The 17483-nt window shown below is 65.4% G+C and overlaps 5 protein-coding genes across 5 annotated transcripts in view; 2 read left to right on the forward strand and 3 right to left on the reverse strand.

Annotated features, from left to right (window-relative positions):
* EMIHUDRAFT_95181 (hypothetical protein) overlaps positions 1-1066 on the reverse strand; it is a gene marked incomplete at both ends in the record, with an annotated part of 7364 nt that extends 6298 nt beyond the window's left edge. The window contains 2 exons of the mRNA XM_005794368.1: positions 134-219; positions 349-1066. Of these exons, the coding sequence (XP_005794425.1) occupies positions 134-219; positions 349-1066 (804 nt within the window). The remainder of the gene's footprint in view (positions 1-133; positions 220-348) is intronic.
* A 251-nt stretch (positions 1067-1317) lies between these two features.
* Positions 1318-2870, forward strand: EMIHUDRAFT_194655 (hypothetical protein; the record flags this gene model as incomplete). The annotated part of the gene is made up of 4 exons (XM_005794369.1): positions 1318-1434; positions 1550-1734; positions 1877-2494; positions 2807-2870. The coding sequence occupies 4 exons, from the start codon at positions 1318-1320 to the stop codon at positions 2868-2870; spliced, it is 984 nt and encodes a 327-aa protein (XP_005794426.1).
* Positions 2871-6347: 3477 nt separating this feature from the next.
* Positions 6348-7373, forward strand: EMIHUDRAFT_194657 (hypothetical protein; the record flags this gene model as incomplete). The annotated part of the gene is made up of 1 exon (XM_005794370.1): positions 6348-7373. One exon carries the CDS (start codon positions 6348-6350, stop codon positions 7371-7373), a length of 1026 nt encoding a protein of 341 aa, XP_005794427.1.
* A 3046-nt stretch (positions 7374-10419) lies between these two features.
* EMIHUDRAFT_447541 (hypothetical protein) lies at positions 10420-12493 on the reverse strand (the record flags this gene model as incomplete). The annotated part of the gene is made up of 6 exons (XM_005794371.1): positions 12002-12493; positions 11861-11928; positions 11544-11673; positions 11366-11473; positions 10872-11129; positions 10420-10593 (listed from the first exon to the last, which is right to left on the reverse strand). Exons 1-6 carry the CDS (start codon positions 12464-12466, stop codon positions 10420-10422), a joined length of 1203 nt encoding a protein of 400 aa, XP_005794428.1. The 5' UTR covers positions 12467-12493.
* An 880-nt stretch (positions 12494-13373) lies between these two features.
* EMIHUDRAFT_194661 (hypothetical protein) lies at positions 13374-15867 on the reverse strand (the record flags this gene model as incomplete). Its single annotated transcript, XM_005794372.1, has 6 exons — positions 13374-13463; positions 13738-13896; positions 13993-14847; positions 14916-14972; positions 15064-15237; positions 15310-15867. The coding sequence occupies 6 exons, from the start codon at positions 15865-15867 to the stop codon at positions 13374-13376; spliced, it is 1893 nt and encodes a 630-aa protein (XP_005794429.1).
* Between the last annotated feature and the right edge of the window lie 1616 nt (positions 15868-17483).

Genomic DNA, 17483 nt, shown 5'->3' on the forward strand with positions numbered 1-17483 from the left:
AGGAGGGGGGGGTTAAGGACGACGATCTCACCGCCCTCCCGGACGGAAAGGAACCCCCCGGTCGCCCTCCTTTTGTTGCCGGAAAGGGGCGAAAGCCCTTCCCCCTTGGAGCTTCCCCGAACCCCTCCCCCACCCGTCCACGGCGGTCTGCGCCGGTAGGCGCCTCTCGCAGCGCGTTGATCCGGTCCTCCGGCGCGCCTTTGAGCTGCGCGAGCACACCTACCGGCGGAGACCGGCGGGGACGGGTGGGGGAGGGGTTCGGGGAAGCGTGCGAGGCGGATCGGGCCTTCCGCCCCATGCACCGGCCACAAGAGGGTGAGCCGACGGGTGGCACGTGCGTCTCGGGACGGCGTGGAGAGCGGCAGGTGTGAAGCCGCGCGCCGTCGCCGAGGCAGAGCCGCATTGCGCCGACCAGCGCGGCCGCCTCCTCGCGCACACTCTTGTCGCGGTGCTGCAGCAGGGCGGGCAGCTGCTTGAGGTGCGGCGACGCGTCGAAGGCGGCCGCGCCACACTCTAGCAGCGCCTCCGCCGACGCCTTGAGCGCCGCCGCACACGTCTTTGGCGCCTTGCTCCTGACGCCCGCCTCGAGCGCCGACTGCACCGGCTCCGCGCCTCCGCGCCGGAGGAGGGAGAGGAGGGCGGCGATCGCCTTGGGCTGGTACTTGCCCGGCGCGTGCTTCTCCATCAGCGCCTTTGCCACCGCGCCCGCCGCCGCCCCCACCGCCTCGGCCGGCGCGGCGCGGAGCCACGCTACGGTCGCGTCAAGCGCACCCTCGTGGCAGAGCGGCGCCCTGTCCGCCAGGAGGCGCGGGATGTGGTCGGCGTGCTCCGCCGCCGCCGCCGCGTCCGGCGGCCCGCTCTCGCCGCCGAGAATCGCCGCCAGCTCCAGGTACGCGGCCTTGCGGACCGCGGGCGCCGTCGCCACTAGGCGGTTGCTGAGCGGCTTGCCGCTCAGGTCGTCCGACTCGGGCTGGGCGTGCTCAGCGACGTTGAAGTCACTCTTGATGGACGAAGGGATGACGTCGTCGAAGCCGTTGGCCGTGGTCACGTCGTTCTCGATCTCCATATATGGCAAGCACACCTCCACCGGTGTATCAAAATGTGCTTCAAGCAGCGCGCGATTGAAAAAATACTTCTCTATTTTTTCTTTTTACGCTCCTTGGGTTGTCTGTGTTCTTTCTTTCTTTCACGCCTCACGGGATCCACCCTTGCCCGGGGGGCGAGGGAACCCGAGCCTGACATTCGCCCCACATAGCCGGTGAATGAAACGAACGCCTCAATCACTGTCTGTCTCCCCTCAACGACTCTCTCCGCACAATGTCGAACGATCCCTCGCAGGGCCTCGAGCAGGACGAGCCGGGCGACGACGAGGACCTCGCGCAGGCGTTGATCCTGCGAGGCACCAAGCTGCGGCCGCGGCTCGGGCAGACTCCGGTGAGCGGAGACTCCGCAGCCTTGCCCCTCCCATATACGGGACTGACACGCCCCACCTTGCATGCGCTGGTGAAGTGGCCGCTGCAATGGCCTGAAACCATGCCCGCTTGTGAAGGCGACGTTTCAGCTCTCCATCCACCACCTACACCTGTCGGGCGTTGGGCTCGTGGGGGACCTCTCGCTGCTGCGCTGGGCGCCTGGCCTGCAGGTACTATACGTGTACGACAACCGCCTCTCCTCGCTGCGCGGCCTCGGCTCACTGCCGCGCCTCTCGCACGTGTACGCCTCCAACAACCACTGGTGAGTGCGCAGCCGCTCGCGTTATTTTTTCGCCAATCCTAGCCAACTCCAAGACTTTATCCGTCACTCGCTCCGAGACGCAAGCACTCAATCTCACCTCGGCTCGCATCCGGTCTCACCGCGCCACGACATGCCCTCGCAGCGAGGAGCTCGGCTTTGAGGCGGGTGCGGCGCTCGAGCACATCAACCTGCACGGCAACAGGATAGGGACGATCACCGGCCTCCAGAACGCCAGCGGCCTCGCCCACCTCGACATCGGATCACAGCGCCCAGCGGAGCCGCCCGGTACCTCCTCCTGCCTGCGCATTGACGTCGATTCTCTCTGGGGCATCGCCCCGTCACTGCGTTACCTCAATGCGAGCGGCAACTCGCTGGGCGACGACGCACTCGCGCAACTCGTCGCGCTGCAGCACCTACGCGTCCTCGACATCTCGGGCAACGAGATTGGCGGCGCGAGCGTGCTAGCGCAGCTCCTCTTCCGCCTCCCGCTCCTCACAGCGTTGCGGCTAAAGGGAAACCCGCTGACCGCACGGTCAAAGTGGCGTGAGGCACTTATCATGGCTGGCGTGGGCCTCGAGGAGATTGATGGCAAGCCCATCGCCACCCACGAGAGGGCCTTTCTGCTTCAACTCGCCGCTAAGCGCGCCGGGATGCGCCCTCAAGCGACGCCGATGGGGATACCCGCCAGGCCGGCGACGACGCCGGCCGTGCCGTCGCTCATCGGCGAAGCCCCACCACTCGTCTCGTCGGGCTCCATGCGGTCGCTGCCTACGAGTGCAGGTCCGTTCCGTATGCGAAACGGAGTGCAGCAGTGACTCACTTGACAAAATATGCGCGCTTGTGGAAACGTGTGCTAGCTCCCGTGCTGTAACCCTATGCCTATCGTGAGCGCAACCTCCGTCTTCGGTGCTTCATGCTTGATCCTTGAAGCTGTGGAGCACCATCCGAGACGGACGTCTCTCTCTCTCGCTTCGTCCCCTTTTAATCGGTTAGTTCCTAACACCTCGCCTTTCGTAAGCGAGAGCCGAGACACCCCAACACGCACAACATACGACGAACGGCCTTGCGAAAGGCACATCAAAATACAAAAAGACATCGTATCGCTCGAGGGCGGGGCGGAGGTCCGCTCTCGATAGGGACCTCCGCTACTCACTATGAGATTTAATCTCCTCTAAATAAAAGGTAGCTACCTTTTATTTGTGTACTGTCGTCCATAGAAGGCGCGCGGCAGAGGCGGGAGGGAGGCGGGGAGATCTCTGGGGGGGCGCGGGGGCCCCCGGAGGCACCGTGCGCCGTGCAGCAGTGCGGAAACGGGGCTCCGGCGCTCATACTCGCTCATACTACCAACTTCCCGAATGAGTACGGTTAAGTAGAGGGCAGATTTGGAGAGATCTCGAGGAGTACATACAGATAGACCCTCTAACCATCAGAAAACTCCGACCTGATCGGTCGTACTGACCGCCGACAGATCACTCCAGACAGCAGACAGGCCGACGTCTGCACGCGGCCGGCCGGGCGAGAGGCTTGACACGATCCGACCCTGCGAGACCCTGACGCTGCTGCTCTAGCTATCAGCCATGGACTGCTGACTGCTGCCACAATGTGCGACCTGTGCTGGCCCACTTGGCGGCCTTCCCGGTCAGTGGTGAGGCGCAGTTCAGAGCTGTCGATGGCGCGATGCCGCACTGGTCCCACATTGGTGACACGAGACCACCAAGTTTGCCGGTCCAAGAGAGAGGCACTGGTGCTGTCCTGAGAAGGTGCGTGGTCCCTCTTGACTGCCCATGCGCGCGAGGCTGTGTAGGCATAGCCTCGAGAGTGCCAGCAGCCAATCTGAGGCAGTTTGTGACGCGCATTGCGTCAGAAGCGTGCACACGTTGGAAGGACACCTTCCTACTGGCCGTACGATCAGGTCGTCACTGAATGCTTGATACTAAGGCCGCGAGCTATGCAGGTGATCAATTGTGCAGCATAGCACGGTCAGCAGCGCCGACAGGCTGTCGCAAGGCGTGATAGCATGGCCGCAAGTATGCTGAATTCCCATGAAACAAGTGAAAATCTCGCAAAAGAAGAAAAAAACATGCCAAAAATCGGCGCCTGCAACCCCATCTCCCCCCCGCATGGATACCCTCTAGGGCCCTCGCGCCCCCCCAGAGGGGGAGATTCTAGCTCGCTCTGCCTCTGGTAGAGAGGCAAGGGTTGAGGGTTGTGAAGAGTGACACTTGAAGAGTGTGTTTGGGTGAGAACAGGCCTGGAAGCTGCTAGCTGGAACACGGAGGACGGGCACGGGGGAGGTGGGTGTGTGTGCTTGTCCGCGAATGGGGGAGGGCACTTGTGGCGAGGCTTGGTAGGCGAGTGGCAGTCGCTAGTGCGGACTTGCTCAGTCGTGTGTGCTCCTTTTTGCTTGCTAATACTGGAACATTGTTTTATTTGTGTACTGGTTGCGAGACGAGGGAAGGCGGGCAGGACTTTGCGGAGATCAGCAGGACGGGGTGAGAAGAGGAACAGCTCAAGGACCCGAGGGGCCTTCCTTGCCCCTGCCGGACGCACTAAAAGACCAAAGTTGAGTCCGTGCATGTCTTAATCCTTGGCATCTCGGCATTGGGTATCAAACCCTGGCGGGCGCAACGACTGCCTTGAGCTCCACGACGACGACGTTTTGCACGTCGCAGCCGTGGACATCGCAGAAGAGTGTGATGTTGCCCGTGTATGTGCCGCGGCCGCCGGCGCCAAGTGTCTCGGTCGGCGCCTTGCAGCTGGGCGGCGGCGTGAAGCCATACGACCACTCCGCACTGGTGTTGCCGCGCACCCTCGTGAGGTTGCCGCCGTCGCCGTCGACCTCGAGTTCCAGCAACTTCGTCAGGCATGCCTTAGCAGCGTCATTCGCATCGCCGACGGTTGCAAAGACGCCGGCTGCGGCCTTGAGCTGCAGCAGGGCCAAGTCGTTGCCGCTCTCCACCGCGTCGCTCAGCACGTCGGCGCAGTCGTACCGCTCGGCCGCGCAGGTGTGCTCGTCCATCGAGTCTTTGGCCTCCGACGGGCGGCAGTCGACAAAGGTCTCGTCGTCCCACTCGACGACCTTACTCGTGCGCGAGAAGCGCACCTCAAAGCCGGTGGCTTGCTGCATGCAAGGCTTCTTGGCGGCGGCTGCGGTGCCGCCCACCGCAGCCGGCCGCTTGATGGTGCCGGTGGCATCACCGCCCGACATCCACGTGCTCATGCTCGACGACATCTGCGCCTGTGCCGTTTTCTGCGCCTGTGCCGCCTTCTGCGCGGCCGCTTCTCCTGGTGCCTTCTTCATCGCCTTGCTGCCTGCCTTGGGCGCCTTGGGTGCCGTTGGCGGCTTGAAGCTCACGTCCACAAAGTAGCAAGTGCCCTTCCGAGTCTCGCCGTGTTGGCGCTTCTCGGCGTCACTTGCCTTGCGGCGCTTAGCGCTCCAGCCGGGGTGCCGCTCGACGTACTTCTTGAAGTCCCTCCAGCAGGGCTGGGTCAGGTGAGTTGAAGGCTTGAGAAGCTCCAATGTCGTAGCCGCGCCCGGAGTTTTGGTGAGCGCGTCATCGAATGCAGCCCTGGCGCTCGCCTCGCGCGCCTCCGCCGCGCCCGACTTCTCCGACCAGTCGCCGCGATTCAGGCCGTCATCAAAACCATCGAAGCCCAACATGCCGCGGAACATCTCCCCGTTTTGAAGCCCGGGCGGCGGCGCGGGCAGCGGCGGCGGAACGTCCGGGTGCGCGGGAAAACAAAAAGAAAAGAAAAGTATTTTATACCGTGGCGTCCCTTCCCATTTCAAATTAAGAAGATTGTCTTTGCGGACCACGGCGCGAGGCGCCGTTCCGCACCGTCGGGCGCGCGTCTCGTCGCCAAAGCAGTACTCGGTGATGGGGTGCGTCTTCCAGGTCGCCCGCCCGTGTGATTTCAATGTATGTGGCTCTTACGTACATTCAAGTTCGCCTTCGGCAACACCGAAGAGCGCGCCCGCCTTGCAAACATGGGCTGCAAGCAACGCGGGTTCCGTGGTCAACGGGCGTTCGACCACACCACCGGCCGGCCAAGGCTACGTCAAGTCACAGCGTGGCCACTACCATGATGGGATCTTCACCAAACGAAACAAGTTCAACCTGCTTCTCCACGAGACATTCGGCGGCGGCTTCTCGCCGCCAGCAGTTGCAAAGATCAACCGCCTTGCGCGCAAGGCTCAACGGACAACGCTCGGGCGTTGACCGCACCGCGTACTCTCCCCACTCCCGCCTCTCATTTGTGTCACACCACGCGGAACGCATCTCCATCGCTTCGGTGAAGGGGGTGAACCGTGCCATCCTCGATCGCCGTGCAAAGCTCGCTTCCGAGCTCTCACGCCGCGCGTAGGTAGGGCCCTTAGGGGCCTAGAGAACACAACCCCCTCTCTCTTTTCTCCCAGTAAGCTAAAAGTACGTACATTCCAGTAGGAGGACTCTGCTGACAGGTTTTTCGCAGGAGCGACCCGAAGGGTTTCTGGTTAGCTTAGCTTTTGGGAGTTCTTGTTAAAATGTGCCACAAAACGGAGGGGAGACTTGGACGCGACGGACGCAACTGGCTGGCCCCACTGTCACACCACAGAAGCTTCTGAGTAGCGCATGCGGCTTCCACACTGCTGCCGAACGACGGTGGACTTTCCGTGGAAACTGGTGCTGGTCACCGCGCTATTCAGGATGCTTGGCACAATGTCGGCCACCCTCGTCTTCCCGTTTATGCCCTTCATGCTTGTCGAGTTTGGCATCCCCGAGCCAGAGGTGGGTACTTGGGCAGGCATGATGGCAAGCGCCTTCTTCCTCGCCCAGCTCCCCTCCGGCGTCTTTTGGGGCTGGCTCAGTGACCGGGTGGGCCGGCGGCCTATCGTCGCCATCAGCCTTTGCGGTCAGGCCTTTTCTCTCGTCGCCATCGGCTTGAGCACTACTGCCGAGGCGTGCCTCGCTGCTCGCATGCTTGGCGGCTTCCTCTGCGGCGCGGAGCCAGCAATTGTCGCGTCTCTCCGGGAGAGCACGCCCAAGCAGCACCGTACGCAAGCCTTCACCTACTCGCAAACTGGATTCTCCGGCGGCGTCCTGCTCGGGCCGACGTTGGGCGGCCTCCTCGCTAAGCCAGCGGATAACATCCCCGCGCTCCGCGGCACCGTCTTCGAGGCGAGCCCCTACCTCCTCACTTGCGGGGCGGCGGCGGCGCTCCAGCTGCTCGGCCTCTGCTTTGTGCGTTTGCTGCCACGAAAGCAGCGCAAGGCCCTTGGCTCGCAGGAGGTCGTGGAGCTCCCCATGGTGGCACCCGAGACGGCGCCGCCAAAGCCACGTCCAACGGCAGAGATTCTGTCATGGGTCCGGTCCAGGGCGCACGGCGTCACGGTCGGCGTGCGCGCCACCTGCGCACATCCCGTCATCGCAGTCTGCCTCACGGACATCTTTCTTATGCACGTGGTGCAGAGTGCACTTGGTGAGCTCTTCCCGCTCTTCGCCAGCAACAAGGCGCATGGCCTCGGGCTGGAGCCCGTCGAAATCGGAGAGGCTATGGCGCCGCTCGGCCTCATGCTCGGCGTCGTCTCCCTCAGCTTCAGCGCCCTCGAAAAGTGCGTCGGCCTCAAGTTTCTCTTCCGCGGCGGCATGCCTCCCTAGAGCGGCTGACATAGGCCTGGGGGGCGGGCGCTCCCAGCCAGCCACCAACCATTACCACCGCCCACTCTTCCACCTGTAGGTATGCTTCTTTTTGGCTCCCTCATCTTCTCGATCCCCATCGTCCTCCCCGCGCTCAAGGCCCTCTCGCGCTCGCTGCTGTGGGCGGGCCTCGTCACCCTTGGACTCCTGCGCCCATGCGCAGGAATGCTCTCGATGAGCGCGATGAGCATCATGTACAACAACGTACTCAGCGCTCACTTTGGACTGTACAATGGCATCGCGAGCTCCGTGACCTCGTGTGGACGTTGCTTGTCGCCTGTGACCGTGGGATCCCTCTTCGCTGTCGGCGTCTCGAGCGCCGGCTCCGCGTCCTTCCCACTGGGCATCTACCTGCCCTTCACCGCGGCCGCCGCTCTCGCCGTCGTTGCTGTGACCATCTCGTTTCGCCTCCCTTCCGAAGTGGGCGTGCGGCCAGAGACGTGCGGCGCAACGAGCGACGAGCTCGAGACCAAGCGCGCTGAGGGGCGCGGGTCTGAGCTGCCGGAGGCGGTGCCAATGTCAGACGAGGACCCTGCAGCAACGCTAGCGACCGCTGTCCGCGTCTCATCACGAGATCAGAGCACGGCGACCAAGGGCGTCGTGGGCGATGACGGCGCTGCCAGCTCGCAGCGTCCAGCGATGGCGGGAGCCGGGACAGCGGGGCCCACGATGACCGCTGAACCAGATGGTGTTGGTGACGCGTCGAAGAGGTGCAGAGACACGTCGTCTTTAGCGTCGTAACTGACGAGCTGCCTTTTAGGATACCCTCAGACCATGTGTAGAGAGTGTGAACCACAGTGAAGGCGAGGGTGAAGCGCGGGTCCGAGAAGGCTTCTCGTCCTAGAGCCCTACGCCGAGGCGCGAGGGGGTCTACAGACTACGTTATAAAGTACACCGCACCCCGCCCTATAGACGTTTCAAAGATTTCAAAAAAAAATGAGCCGCGCCCAGATGGCAGCTGTGTATGTCGGCTGACAGCGCACTAGTGTGTTGGGCCCGAGGTTTTTCTCCAAGTCTCGTTGATGCGAGGCGGACAAACTCCTCCCTGCCTTCGGGCCCCGTCGCCTTCGGGCACCACGCACTCTCACACGCCAATACACGCGCGGCCGGCGCCCCTCATGCCCTTCTCCACGCACACCGCGTGAAAACTGCGCGTACGTCCCCGCGCGCACGCAAACACACGCGTAGCGCCCAGAAGCCTGTGTCATGTGCGTCTGCCCTGTGCTGGCGCCCCATGGCCGTCCCGCGCCGCCCGCACCAGCCACGCGCCCCTCGCACCACCAGAGCAAGCCGCATATCCACTCACGCCGCGACGCGCGCGCCGCAGCACACCTCACCAGCACTACCTCGCCTTTTTGCGCCCTGTGCAGGCTCTGCACACTGCTTCTGGCATCTCACAATCGGCTGTACCAGGACGCGCCGCGAGTACGACGCAGATTCTGCACCACGCAAGGCGCGCACGCACGCACGCACCCGCACGCGCGCTCATCCGCTCAGTCTTCTGCACAGCCTGTCAGCCTGCCTGCACACACAGCATACAGCACCATCAGCCCGCGTGCTCCGCACTGCGCCCCTGCCGCCTCGCGCCTGTCTGCACTGCACGAGGCGCGCGCGTGGCACGCTGCGCGCACGCACGCCCGCACAAGCGCGCGCGCGCGCTCAACCGCTCTCTGCTGCACAGACCGCCAGCCTGCCTGCACACACAGCATACAGCACCATGGGCACGCATACGCCTAACGACGCAGCCCGCACCCCACAACAATAGCCTGCCTCACGCCTCACCACGCCGTCCCGCGCTCACACCGCCAGCAGCCCGATCAGAGAAACTGCAGCGCGCGCCTCTGCCCACTCCTGCAGTTTCTCTGCATTCTGAGACCTTCTCAATCCACCCCGCAGCCGCGCCTCCCCGGGCACACTCACACCGCAGCAATGAAGATGTGAGTCGAAGTATGGGATATCGACCGAGCCCGCGCCTGCCGCACGCAGTTCCGTTTCTTTTTACTGCCATAAGCATAAAAAGAAAAACACGATGGCGAAAATTTCTTTCCTCCTGTTAAACCGCTATGTGCATAGTGCAACAATACGGTAAGCTCGTGCGCATGTACTGCGAGATAGCTAGCCCATAAAATCTTGATGTCAAAACAAAACACTCCCTTGGAGATTACGAATCCTGGCATAGTGTGTGTAGCACCGCCGCCAATGACTGCCGGGGCGTCACACTGACAGCGAGAAGGAACTCACCAGTCCGATAAGGATCAACTGGAAAGCTGAACCCTGGGCTTAGACAGAACGTGGGCGTGGCAGGCTCCAGGGGAGGCCACGCTCTACCCGGGGCGCTAAGGAGGGAAATCGAAGCTGTCGGGCGTCCAGCGAAAAAACTCGCGAGGACACACCGACAATCCCCCCTCCCCGAGGACCGAACCTAGGCACGTAGAGCACGGGTCATCTCGGAGAGAGAAAGGGGAGGGGTAGGGGGGGGATAAGGGAGCCGAGATACGCGGGAGTACCCTGGGAGTGAGAGCTCTCATTCATGGTCGCGAGACCAGGGGAAGCCATCATGGGGAACGGGCACACCAAGGCACTAACTTCATCACTCATTCGCCCCGCATTAGGTAGCGACCCCAGGTTCAGAGCTAGGCTTCCCGACAGGGCAGGGAACCCCCAGCGCGCAGGCGGGGCCCACGGTAGCCTCGTGCAGTACGCGATACCGAGAGCTGGGGGAGAGGCGCGCCACGCCAAGGGGGAGAGAATGGAGGGGGGAGAATATGCGTGCTCGTTTTTCTTCGAAAGCAATTTTTTTTAGTGTGTTGGGCCCTGGATAACCCGCGCGAAACCAGCGCCAACCGCGTCGCGCGCACACAGATCAGGGGGAGAGAAGAGGTGGGGGGGGGGGGGGGGCGAAAACAAATAACCCCGGGTGGCCGCGCAGCGGGCCGCGTGCCCGCCGATCGGCGGCGGCGGCGCGAGAACGGAGAGGGTCGCGCGGTTGGAGACGCAAGGACGCCGCTCAGTCCACCTCCTCGATCGATGCCCCTTCCTCCTCCTCGACGACGGTGGGCCCGCCCGGCATGCCGCCAGGCATGGAGGAGGGCATGCCACCCATGCCGCCCATCGCCTCCGCCATGCCGCCGGGCATCCCTCCCATCATCTTGCCCATGAGCTTTTGCAGGACAGGGCCAACCTATCGGAAGGACCGCGTGCGGTGAGACGCCGCCCACAGCCGTCGCCACTCCGCTGCTCGCAGGGCGGGGCAAGCCTCGGGGTCGTTCATGTACTGCATCGCCGCCATCGGGTTGCCCATGCAGCTCTGCATCGCCTCCATCACCTGATCGCCGGGGGCCCCGGCTCAGAGGAGCGCCGCGCCCCAGCGCCGCGGGCGCGTGAGCGGCCTTTGGCGAGGCGCGTGCGGAGCGAAGAAGCGCACCCGCAAATGGCGCGGTGGGGTGCTGTGGCGGGGACGGGCGGCGACGCCTTTGGGTTGGACATCGCCGCAAGCATCTCCGGGTCCTGCATCATCTGCGCCATCATCGCCTCCATCCCCCCACCGCCCATGCCGCCCATGCCGCCCATGCCTGGCATGCCGGGCATGCCTGGCATGCCGCCCATGCCCGGCATGCCGGGCATGCCGCCCATGCCCGGCATGCCCGGCATGCCTCCCGGCATCCCGCCTCCGCCCGCCGCCTCCTCCTCCTTCTGCTTCTCGTACTCGCGCCGCGCCTCCTCCCTGCGCCTACACGCGGCAGAGGTGGCGGCAGAGGTGGCGGCAGAGGTGGCGGCAGAATATGCGGCTGCAGCTGGTTTGCGGTGGCGTGGTGGCGGTGTGCGGGGTGGCGGTGTGCGGGTGGCGGTGTGCGTGCGTGGCGATGCGCGCGGCTGAGTGTGGGGCGGCGTGGGTGGCGGCGCCTCGCCGCCGCCTTGGCCGCCCGCTCCGCCTCCTTGGCCTTCTGCTTGACCGCGCGCGCCTGCCGGTCGGCGCACCGCTTGATGACGAAGCGCTGGATGCCGTCGACCGCGTCGTCGTAGTCGATCCGCTGCGCGAGGGCGAGGTCCTTCTGCGCCGCCTGAGGGGACGGGCGGTGCGGGTGACGGGACGGAGCTTTGCGCGAGCCCAGCCGGGCCCGCTTGCGCCGCCTCGTAGTCGCCCAGGTACCGCTTTGCCATACCGCGAACCTTGAGCGCCTTGGCCGAGTCCGGGTTAGACTCGAGCGCCTTGTCGCAGTCGCGGATCGCTGCGTTCGGCTTCTTGAGCTTGAGGAAGCAGCTGCAGAGAGAGGAGGGTTAGGGTTAGGGTTAGGGTTCGGCTTCTTGAAGTAGAGGAATCAGCTGGAGAGAGAGGAGGAGCGAGGAGGAGGCGTTGGCTGCAGCTCGGGTGAGGAGGGAGGGAGGGAGGGAGGGAGGGGGGAAGAGGGAGGCGGTGTCGCATATCTGTTTATCTACAGGCGCATCACTCGCCGCGCTTGGCGAATACGAGCGGCGAGGGCATCAGCTTGAGGACAGAGGTGTAGCATTCGACCGCCTGGCCGGCGAGGGGGGGGGGGTATTGGGCGGTGGGAGGAGGAGGCGGGTAAGCGGCGACAGAAGCGGGGCGCCTTTGCGTAGTCGCCTCCGGAGGCGGCCTCGGCGGCGGCCATCTTCATCTCGCCCGCCTTGTCCATGTCGGCGTCCGAGACCTCGCCGCCCGCTGCAACACCCACCTCCGCCGGCGGGTCCGAGTCCGGCGCCATCAGCTCCGGGTCCTCCTCCTCCGGCTCCTCCTCCTCGTCCTCCGAGCCGTGCTGCTCCTTGTCGTGACCGTGGCCATGGGAGTGCGAGTCGTGGCCGTGGTCATGCGACTCGTGCTCGTGCGCGCAGCATCCCGACCCGTGCTTGTGCTCGTGCGAGTCGTGGGCCGAGTCGTGGCCGTGCGTGTGCGCTGCCTTTGCCGCCGGGATCGTTGCGCCGAGCGAGGTGAGGTAGTCCTTGAAGAAGGCGAGGGAGGGCTCGTTCAGAAGCTCTGGCTGCTCTTTCAGGGTTGAAATGAGCTTTTTGAGCGCGGAGGCCTGGGCGGAGTCCATATGGATGCACAAGTGTCTGGAGAGAGAGGTAGATCTACAGTGATGAGCGGGGGACCGCGTTGAGAGTGTCCACAGAGTCAGAGGGCAGGCAGAGGGGCGGAGTAACGAGCCTAACCCGAGCCTAACCCGAGGCTAATCCGGCGCTAACCCACGCTAACCCGCGCTGCTTAAGGGCATACTCCATACACACGTTAGGACGGGTTCGTGCCGGGGGTTAGATAGAGCTCTTCGTAGCGCCGGGTTATGTGGTACCGTCGGGTCTCTATTTTAAGATGAGGTAAACAGCAATAGATCCGGCCCTCAAGCGGCCTAATCGATACCCAGCCCTCACGGAATTGGTCCCTCGTTGTACAGCAATCGATCCTTCACAGTGCCCGGTCCTGCCAACTTGCCGAGAATCGGTCCCCCAGGTCACCTGTGGCGCGAAGCTGATGTCTCCCGCCCTCTGCGCGCCCAACGCGCAGCGGCGGCAGACCACCCTCCGGTTCGAGGGGCGCCTGGGGCTGAGCGGGCTGCCTCCGCCAGAGTTTGGCTCGCCCACCGGCGGGCTGTCACCCTGCCACGGGTCGCAAGCCCTCTGCCGGCCGGAGCGCAGGCTGCGCGGGCTTCCAGCAATTGGTCCCTTGGCAAGCGCGAATCGGTCCCCCTGGCTCCAGGAACTGATCCGGCACTACACCCGGATCTATTGCTGTTTACCTCATCTTAAAATAGAGACCCGACGGTAACCCGTGCTGACAACCGCCGTGCAGCGTGCTGATCCGTGGACCGTGCCGGGTTAGTGTGGCTTGAACCCGGTGGAACCCGCGCTAACCCGCGATTACTGGAAGACTCACCCTGTAGCCCTTACGTAGGGAGAGGGCGCGAGGGGAGAGAGACTGAGAGTGTGGGAGAACACGAAGACGGCGCTCTAATGGTCATATGTCCCAGCCGCAAGAGCCAAGAGCGCCCGCAGATCGGTCCGGGGATTTGAGGACGGACCGACGTGGTTTGGAGCATCCTGTCGCCACAATCACTCTTGAACTGCGGAGCTCTGCTCACCGGTCGCCTCCCCGCCCCGCTCGCCGCCCGCATGGCGGCAGGCCTCGGCCGCCCGGGCGCCGTTCGAGAGGCACCACCCTTCTGTCACGCTGCGCCGCCGCCCTCCCACTGCCACCGCCGCTGCCGCTGCCGCTGCTGGCTTCCTGCGCCTCGGGCAGCGAGCCCATCGCCGCGAGCGGCACGACGGTGTGGCGGGGCCCTCCTGCACCTGCCTGTCCCTGGAGCTGCTGCACGAGGGCGAGCAGGCGCGCTCGCTCGTCACACTCCTTCTGCACCAGGCGCCGCGTGCCCTGAAGCTCCCCCTCCTTCTTGCTCACCAGCGCCGCCATCCTACCCAAGGCCGCCTCCATGTCCTCGACCGCAGCTCCGCCAGCGCGATCCCGCGCCTGAGCCTGTGCTTGCGCATTCGCCTGGGCAGCAGCCTCCGCCGCCGCGGCCGCCTCCGCTGCCGCCGCCGCCGCCGCCGCGTCCGCCTGCTCCATGCGAACCGTAGCCTTCCTCGCCTCCGCCTCTGCTAGCTCCGCGCGCGCTGCAGCCTGCGCGGCCTCCCCCTCTGCGGCAGTGAGCCTCGACCGCAGGCCCTCGGCCTCACTCCTCGCTCTTGCGTCCTCAACGGCCTTTGCCTTTGCCTGAGCGACTGCAGCTTCGGCGGCGCGTAGCCTGTCCGCCAGCTGCTGCTCGTGCGCTCTCGCGGCAACCTGCGCCGCACGCGTCTCGGCGCGCAGCCTCGCCTCAGACGCCTCGGCGCCCTTCGCCACCTCTGCCGCCCGAGCAGCCTCAGCCTCCTTTGCTCGACGAGACTCCTCAGCCGCCGCCGCCCGCTCCTCAACCTGTCGCTGCCTCGCCTTGGCGGCCTCCATCTCACGACGCGCGTCGGCTGCCGCCGCGCTCTCCCGCTGGAGCTCTTGGTCGCGCCTCTCGGCCTCCGCGCGCGCCCTCGCCAGGGACGCTTCAGAAGCGGCGACGCGCTCACTCAGCTGTGCCGCCTCCGCCGCGGCCGCCTCGCGACGCGAGGACTCGATGCGAAGTGTGTCTCGACACGCTGCGTGCGCCGTCTGCTCCGCATCGAGCGCTGCCGCCGCCTCGACTGCATTCCGGGCCTCTCGCGTCCGCTCCGCCCGAGCCGCGTCGAGCGCAGCTTGCGCCTTGGCCGCGCCTTCTGTCGCGCCCTCTGCGGCCGCGGCTGCCTCGGCCGCGCTATCCCGCGCGGTCTCTCGCTCCTGGGCAGCGACGCGCGCGCGCTCTATCGCTGCGGCCTCCTCGTTGCGCGCCCGTGTCGCCATCTGGCGGGCGGCCGCCGCGTCGGCTTCAGCGACATGAAGCGCTTGCGCTGACGCGTGCACCTATTTCCGAGGGGATGGGACAGTGTGAACCCGTAGACGGCGCCCGGCCTTCATCGAAGGCGCTGCACCGCTTCTTGCGCCTCCTTGCTTGCAGCTTGCGCCCTCGCCTCCGCCTCGAGCTTCGCCTATCATGCGAGGGACAAATCTGGGACGTGGTGCTCAGCAACGCCGGCCGGCAATGCCGCGCCGCGCCGCGAGGGACTTCTCGGCGACCACCGCGAGGGAATGCAGGCCCTTTGCAGACTCGCGCTCGGCCGCCGCGAACGCAGCGGTGGCTTCCGCTCGCGTGGCGTCGAGAGCAGCTCGCAGGCTTGGGCCGACGGCCCGGAGCAGCTCGAGGGCCGCTCGCCTCTGGCTGAGCGCGGTCTTTGCTCGCCGCTCGTGGTGCGCCTTGGTGATAGCACAGCTACAGTCGGACAAGGCGGGCAGGAGGAGTGTACAGGCTACGCGGTCTGGCGCCACCTTCGATGAGCTGAGGTCATCGAGCCGAGGCTTCAGCTCAGCGAGTTGGGCATTTGCCTCTGCTAAAGTTGACCGGGCCCGTGACAGCGACGCCTCGAGCTCGGCCTGTCTGTCGCGAGCCGCATCGCGCTCTTGATACCACCTCTCGCGCTCGCGCGACCACTCCTCCCGTTCCCGCTCCCGCTCCCGCGACACCGCTGCGGCAGCCGTTTGGCTCTCAGCCTCGGCTTTGGCCGCCCGAGCGGCCTCGGCTTTGGCATCTTCCAGCTGCGCCTCGGCGTCGGCTAGGCGCCGTTCCACCTCCTCCATCACGGCGAGACGCATAGCGCACGACTCTTGCATCTGTTGTAATTGTGCGTAGTGCGCAGCCGCCACCGCCTTTGCCTCTTGCGCCGAGGCGCCGTCGCCCTTGACGGTTGCGAGCTCTCTCTCCAGCGCCGCAATATGGCGCTTCCTCCGGACCTCTCGGTGCATGGAATTTCCAACCCCACAGAAAGAACATACGCCGTTGTCGCCATCCGCGTTGTCGTCGTCCGTGTACTCGTCGTCGGGCTCCATTGCTGCTGCCGCCCCCCCCGGCGGTAACCGACAAACCGTCGGTCGCAAAAGTACAAAAAATGAAACCCGTTTCACTCGATTTCACAGCGTTCTCCGACCCACGCACCAACAGTCTTTGACATTTGACAACGGCGGTGCGACGCCCCCCCGGGCGCTCCAATTCGCCGAGATTGACCTGCCGGGATGGCGAACAACGCGTACACAAAGGCCTGCAGTCAGTGTGGGTGGGAGCGGTCCTGCCTCCCTTGCCGGTCATGCGACGGCTGCCAACTCTGCACCGCGACGGCGGCCGACGCCAAAGCACCGTCGGCGCCAGCGATTCCTATTCTCCCAAACTTGGCTCCCTTGTAGCAGGCGCGCTGCGACAAATATCGGAGGCTTCTGTTTCGCCTCAAGCAGAAGAATAGCGATGCACGCCGCGCACACGGTGCGACGCCGGCCCCTATCCGCGACGTGGCGATAGTCAAGCGCGCACCCCAAACACTCCCCACCAATGAACTCATGTCCCCCTCCCCCCCGTCTGCAGATTCTGACCGTGGCGCGTCGGAAATTCGATGGCGCGCACGCCTCAGTCCCGTCGCCCCACCAATACCCAGCTCAGGTCCCCCAAACCCCCCATGCCGCTGCAGGTTCGCCACGCCGCAGGAGCTGAGTCTCGCAAGGGCAGAGAGCGAGGTGCAGCCCGACTCGCTGCAGTCCGGGGCGTCTAGCAAGGAGCTGCCACCCCCTCGACCAGACCCTCGCCCCGTCGCCCCGCCGCTCTCGCCTCACCGCGCCTCCCCTCTGCCCCTCCCCCCCCCTCCTCCTGCCTCTCTGTTGATAGAAACACATCTTCATCTCTTCTGTCTCACCCTCTCACCCCCACCCCCCCACCCCTTCCTCTCCCAGGGCGCGGTCCGCAGAGATACTCCACGGCAGTGCCACGGGCCTCCTCCCTCCGCCGCCGCTGCTGGCGTGTGCGCTGGCGACGCAGGTGGCGACGCAGGTGGCGACGCCGCTGCAGCAGCCGCTGCCACTGGAGCAGGTGGCAATGGCGCAGCCGCTCGCGCAGTATGGCGGCGGCCCTGCGACCGCGCAGGCGGTGGTTGCTGCTCCGGCGGCGGCGGACGCCTCGTCGCACTTGTCTTTGCTCTCCGAAGAGCTGCTTCCCGAGCCCGAGCCGCCCAAGCCGCGGGCACCGCCCTTCTCTCGGCCCGTCGGTGGGCGGCGCCCGCGTGACCCACCGCGAGGGCGTACCCTGAGATTTGCGCGAGCGCTCTCCCCTGACCGGCGCGGGGCCTTCGCCCTCCCCCCTCCCTCCCCCTCTTTTCCACAGGCCGGCCTCCGACGGGCGCCGTCTGGAATGAGATGCTTGGCCGGTACGAGGTCGCGGGGCAGGGGCCCCTCTCGCAAGGCTCGCGGGTCGCGAGCACGCCCGGCCTGGGGCAGAGGAGCGAGGCGCTGCCGCCCGCCGCCGCGCCGGCGAGCCAGCTGGTCGAGGATTTGGACGAGGAGGCGGTGGCGGCAGAGGTGGTTGACGCGGTCGCCCTCCCTGCGCGAGGCGGTAGGGAGGCGAGGGCGGCGAGCCTTCTCCGAGCCTTGCCTACGCCGTCCTATAGGTCGCCGTCCCGGCGGGG

Source organism: Emiliania huxleyi (assembly GCF_000372725.1).
Source record: "Emiliania huxleyi CCMP1516 unplaced genomic scaffold EMIHUscaffold_1, whole genome shotgun sequence".
NCBI classification, from domain to species: domain Eukaryota; phylum Haptophyta; order Isochrysidales; family Noelaerhabdaceae; genus Emiliania; species Emiliania huxleyi.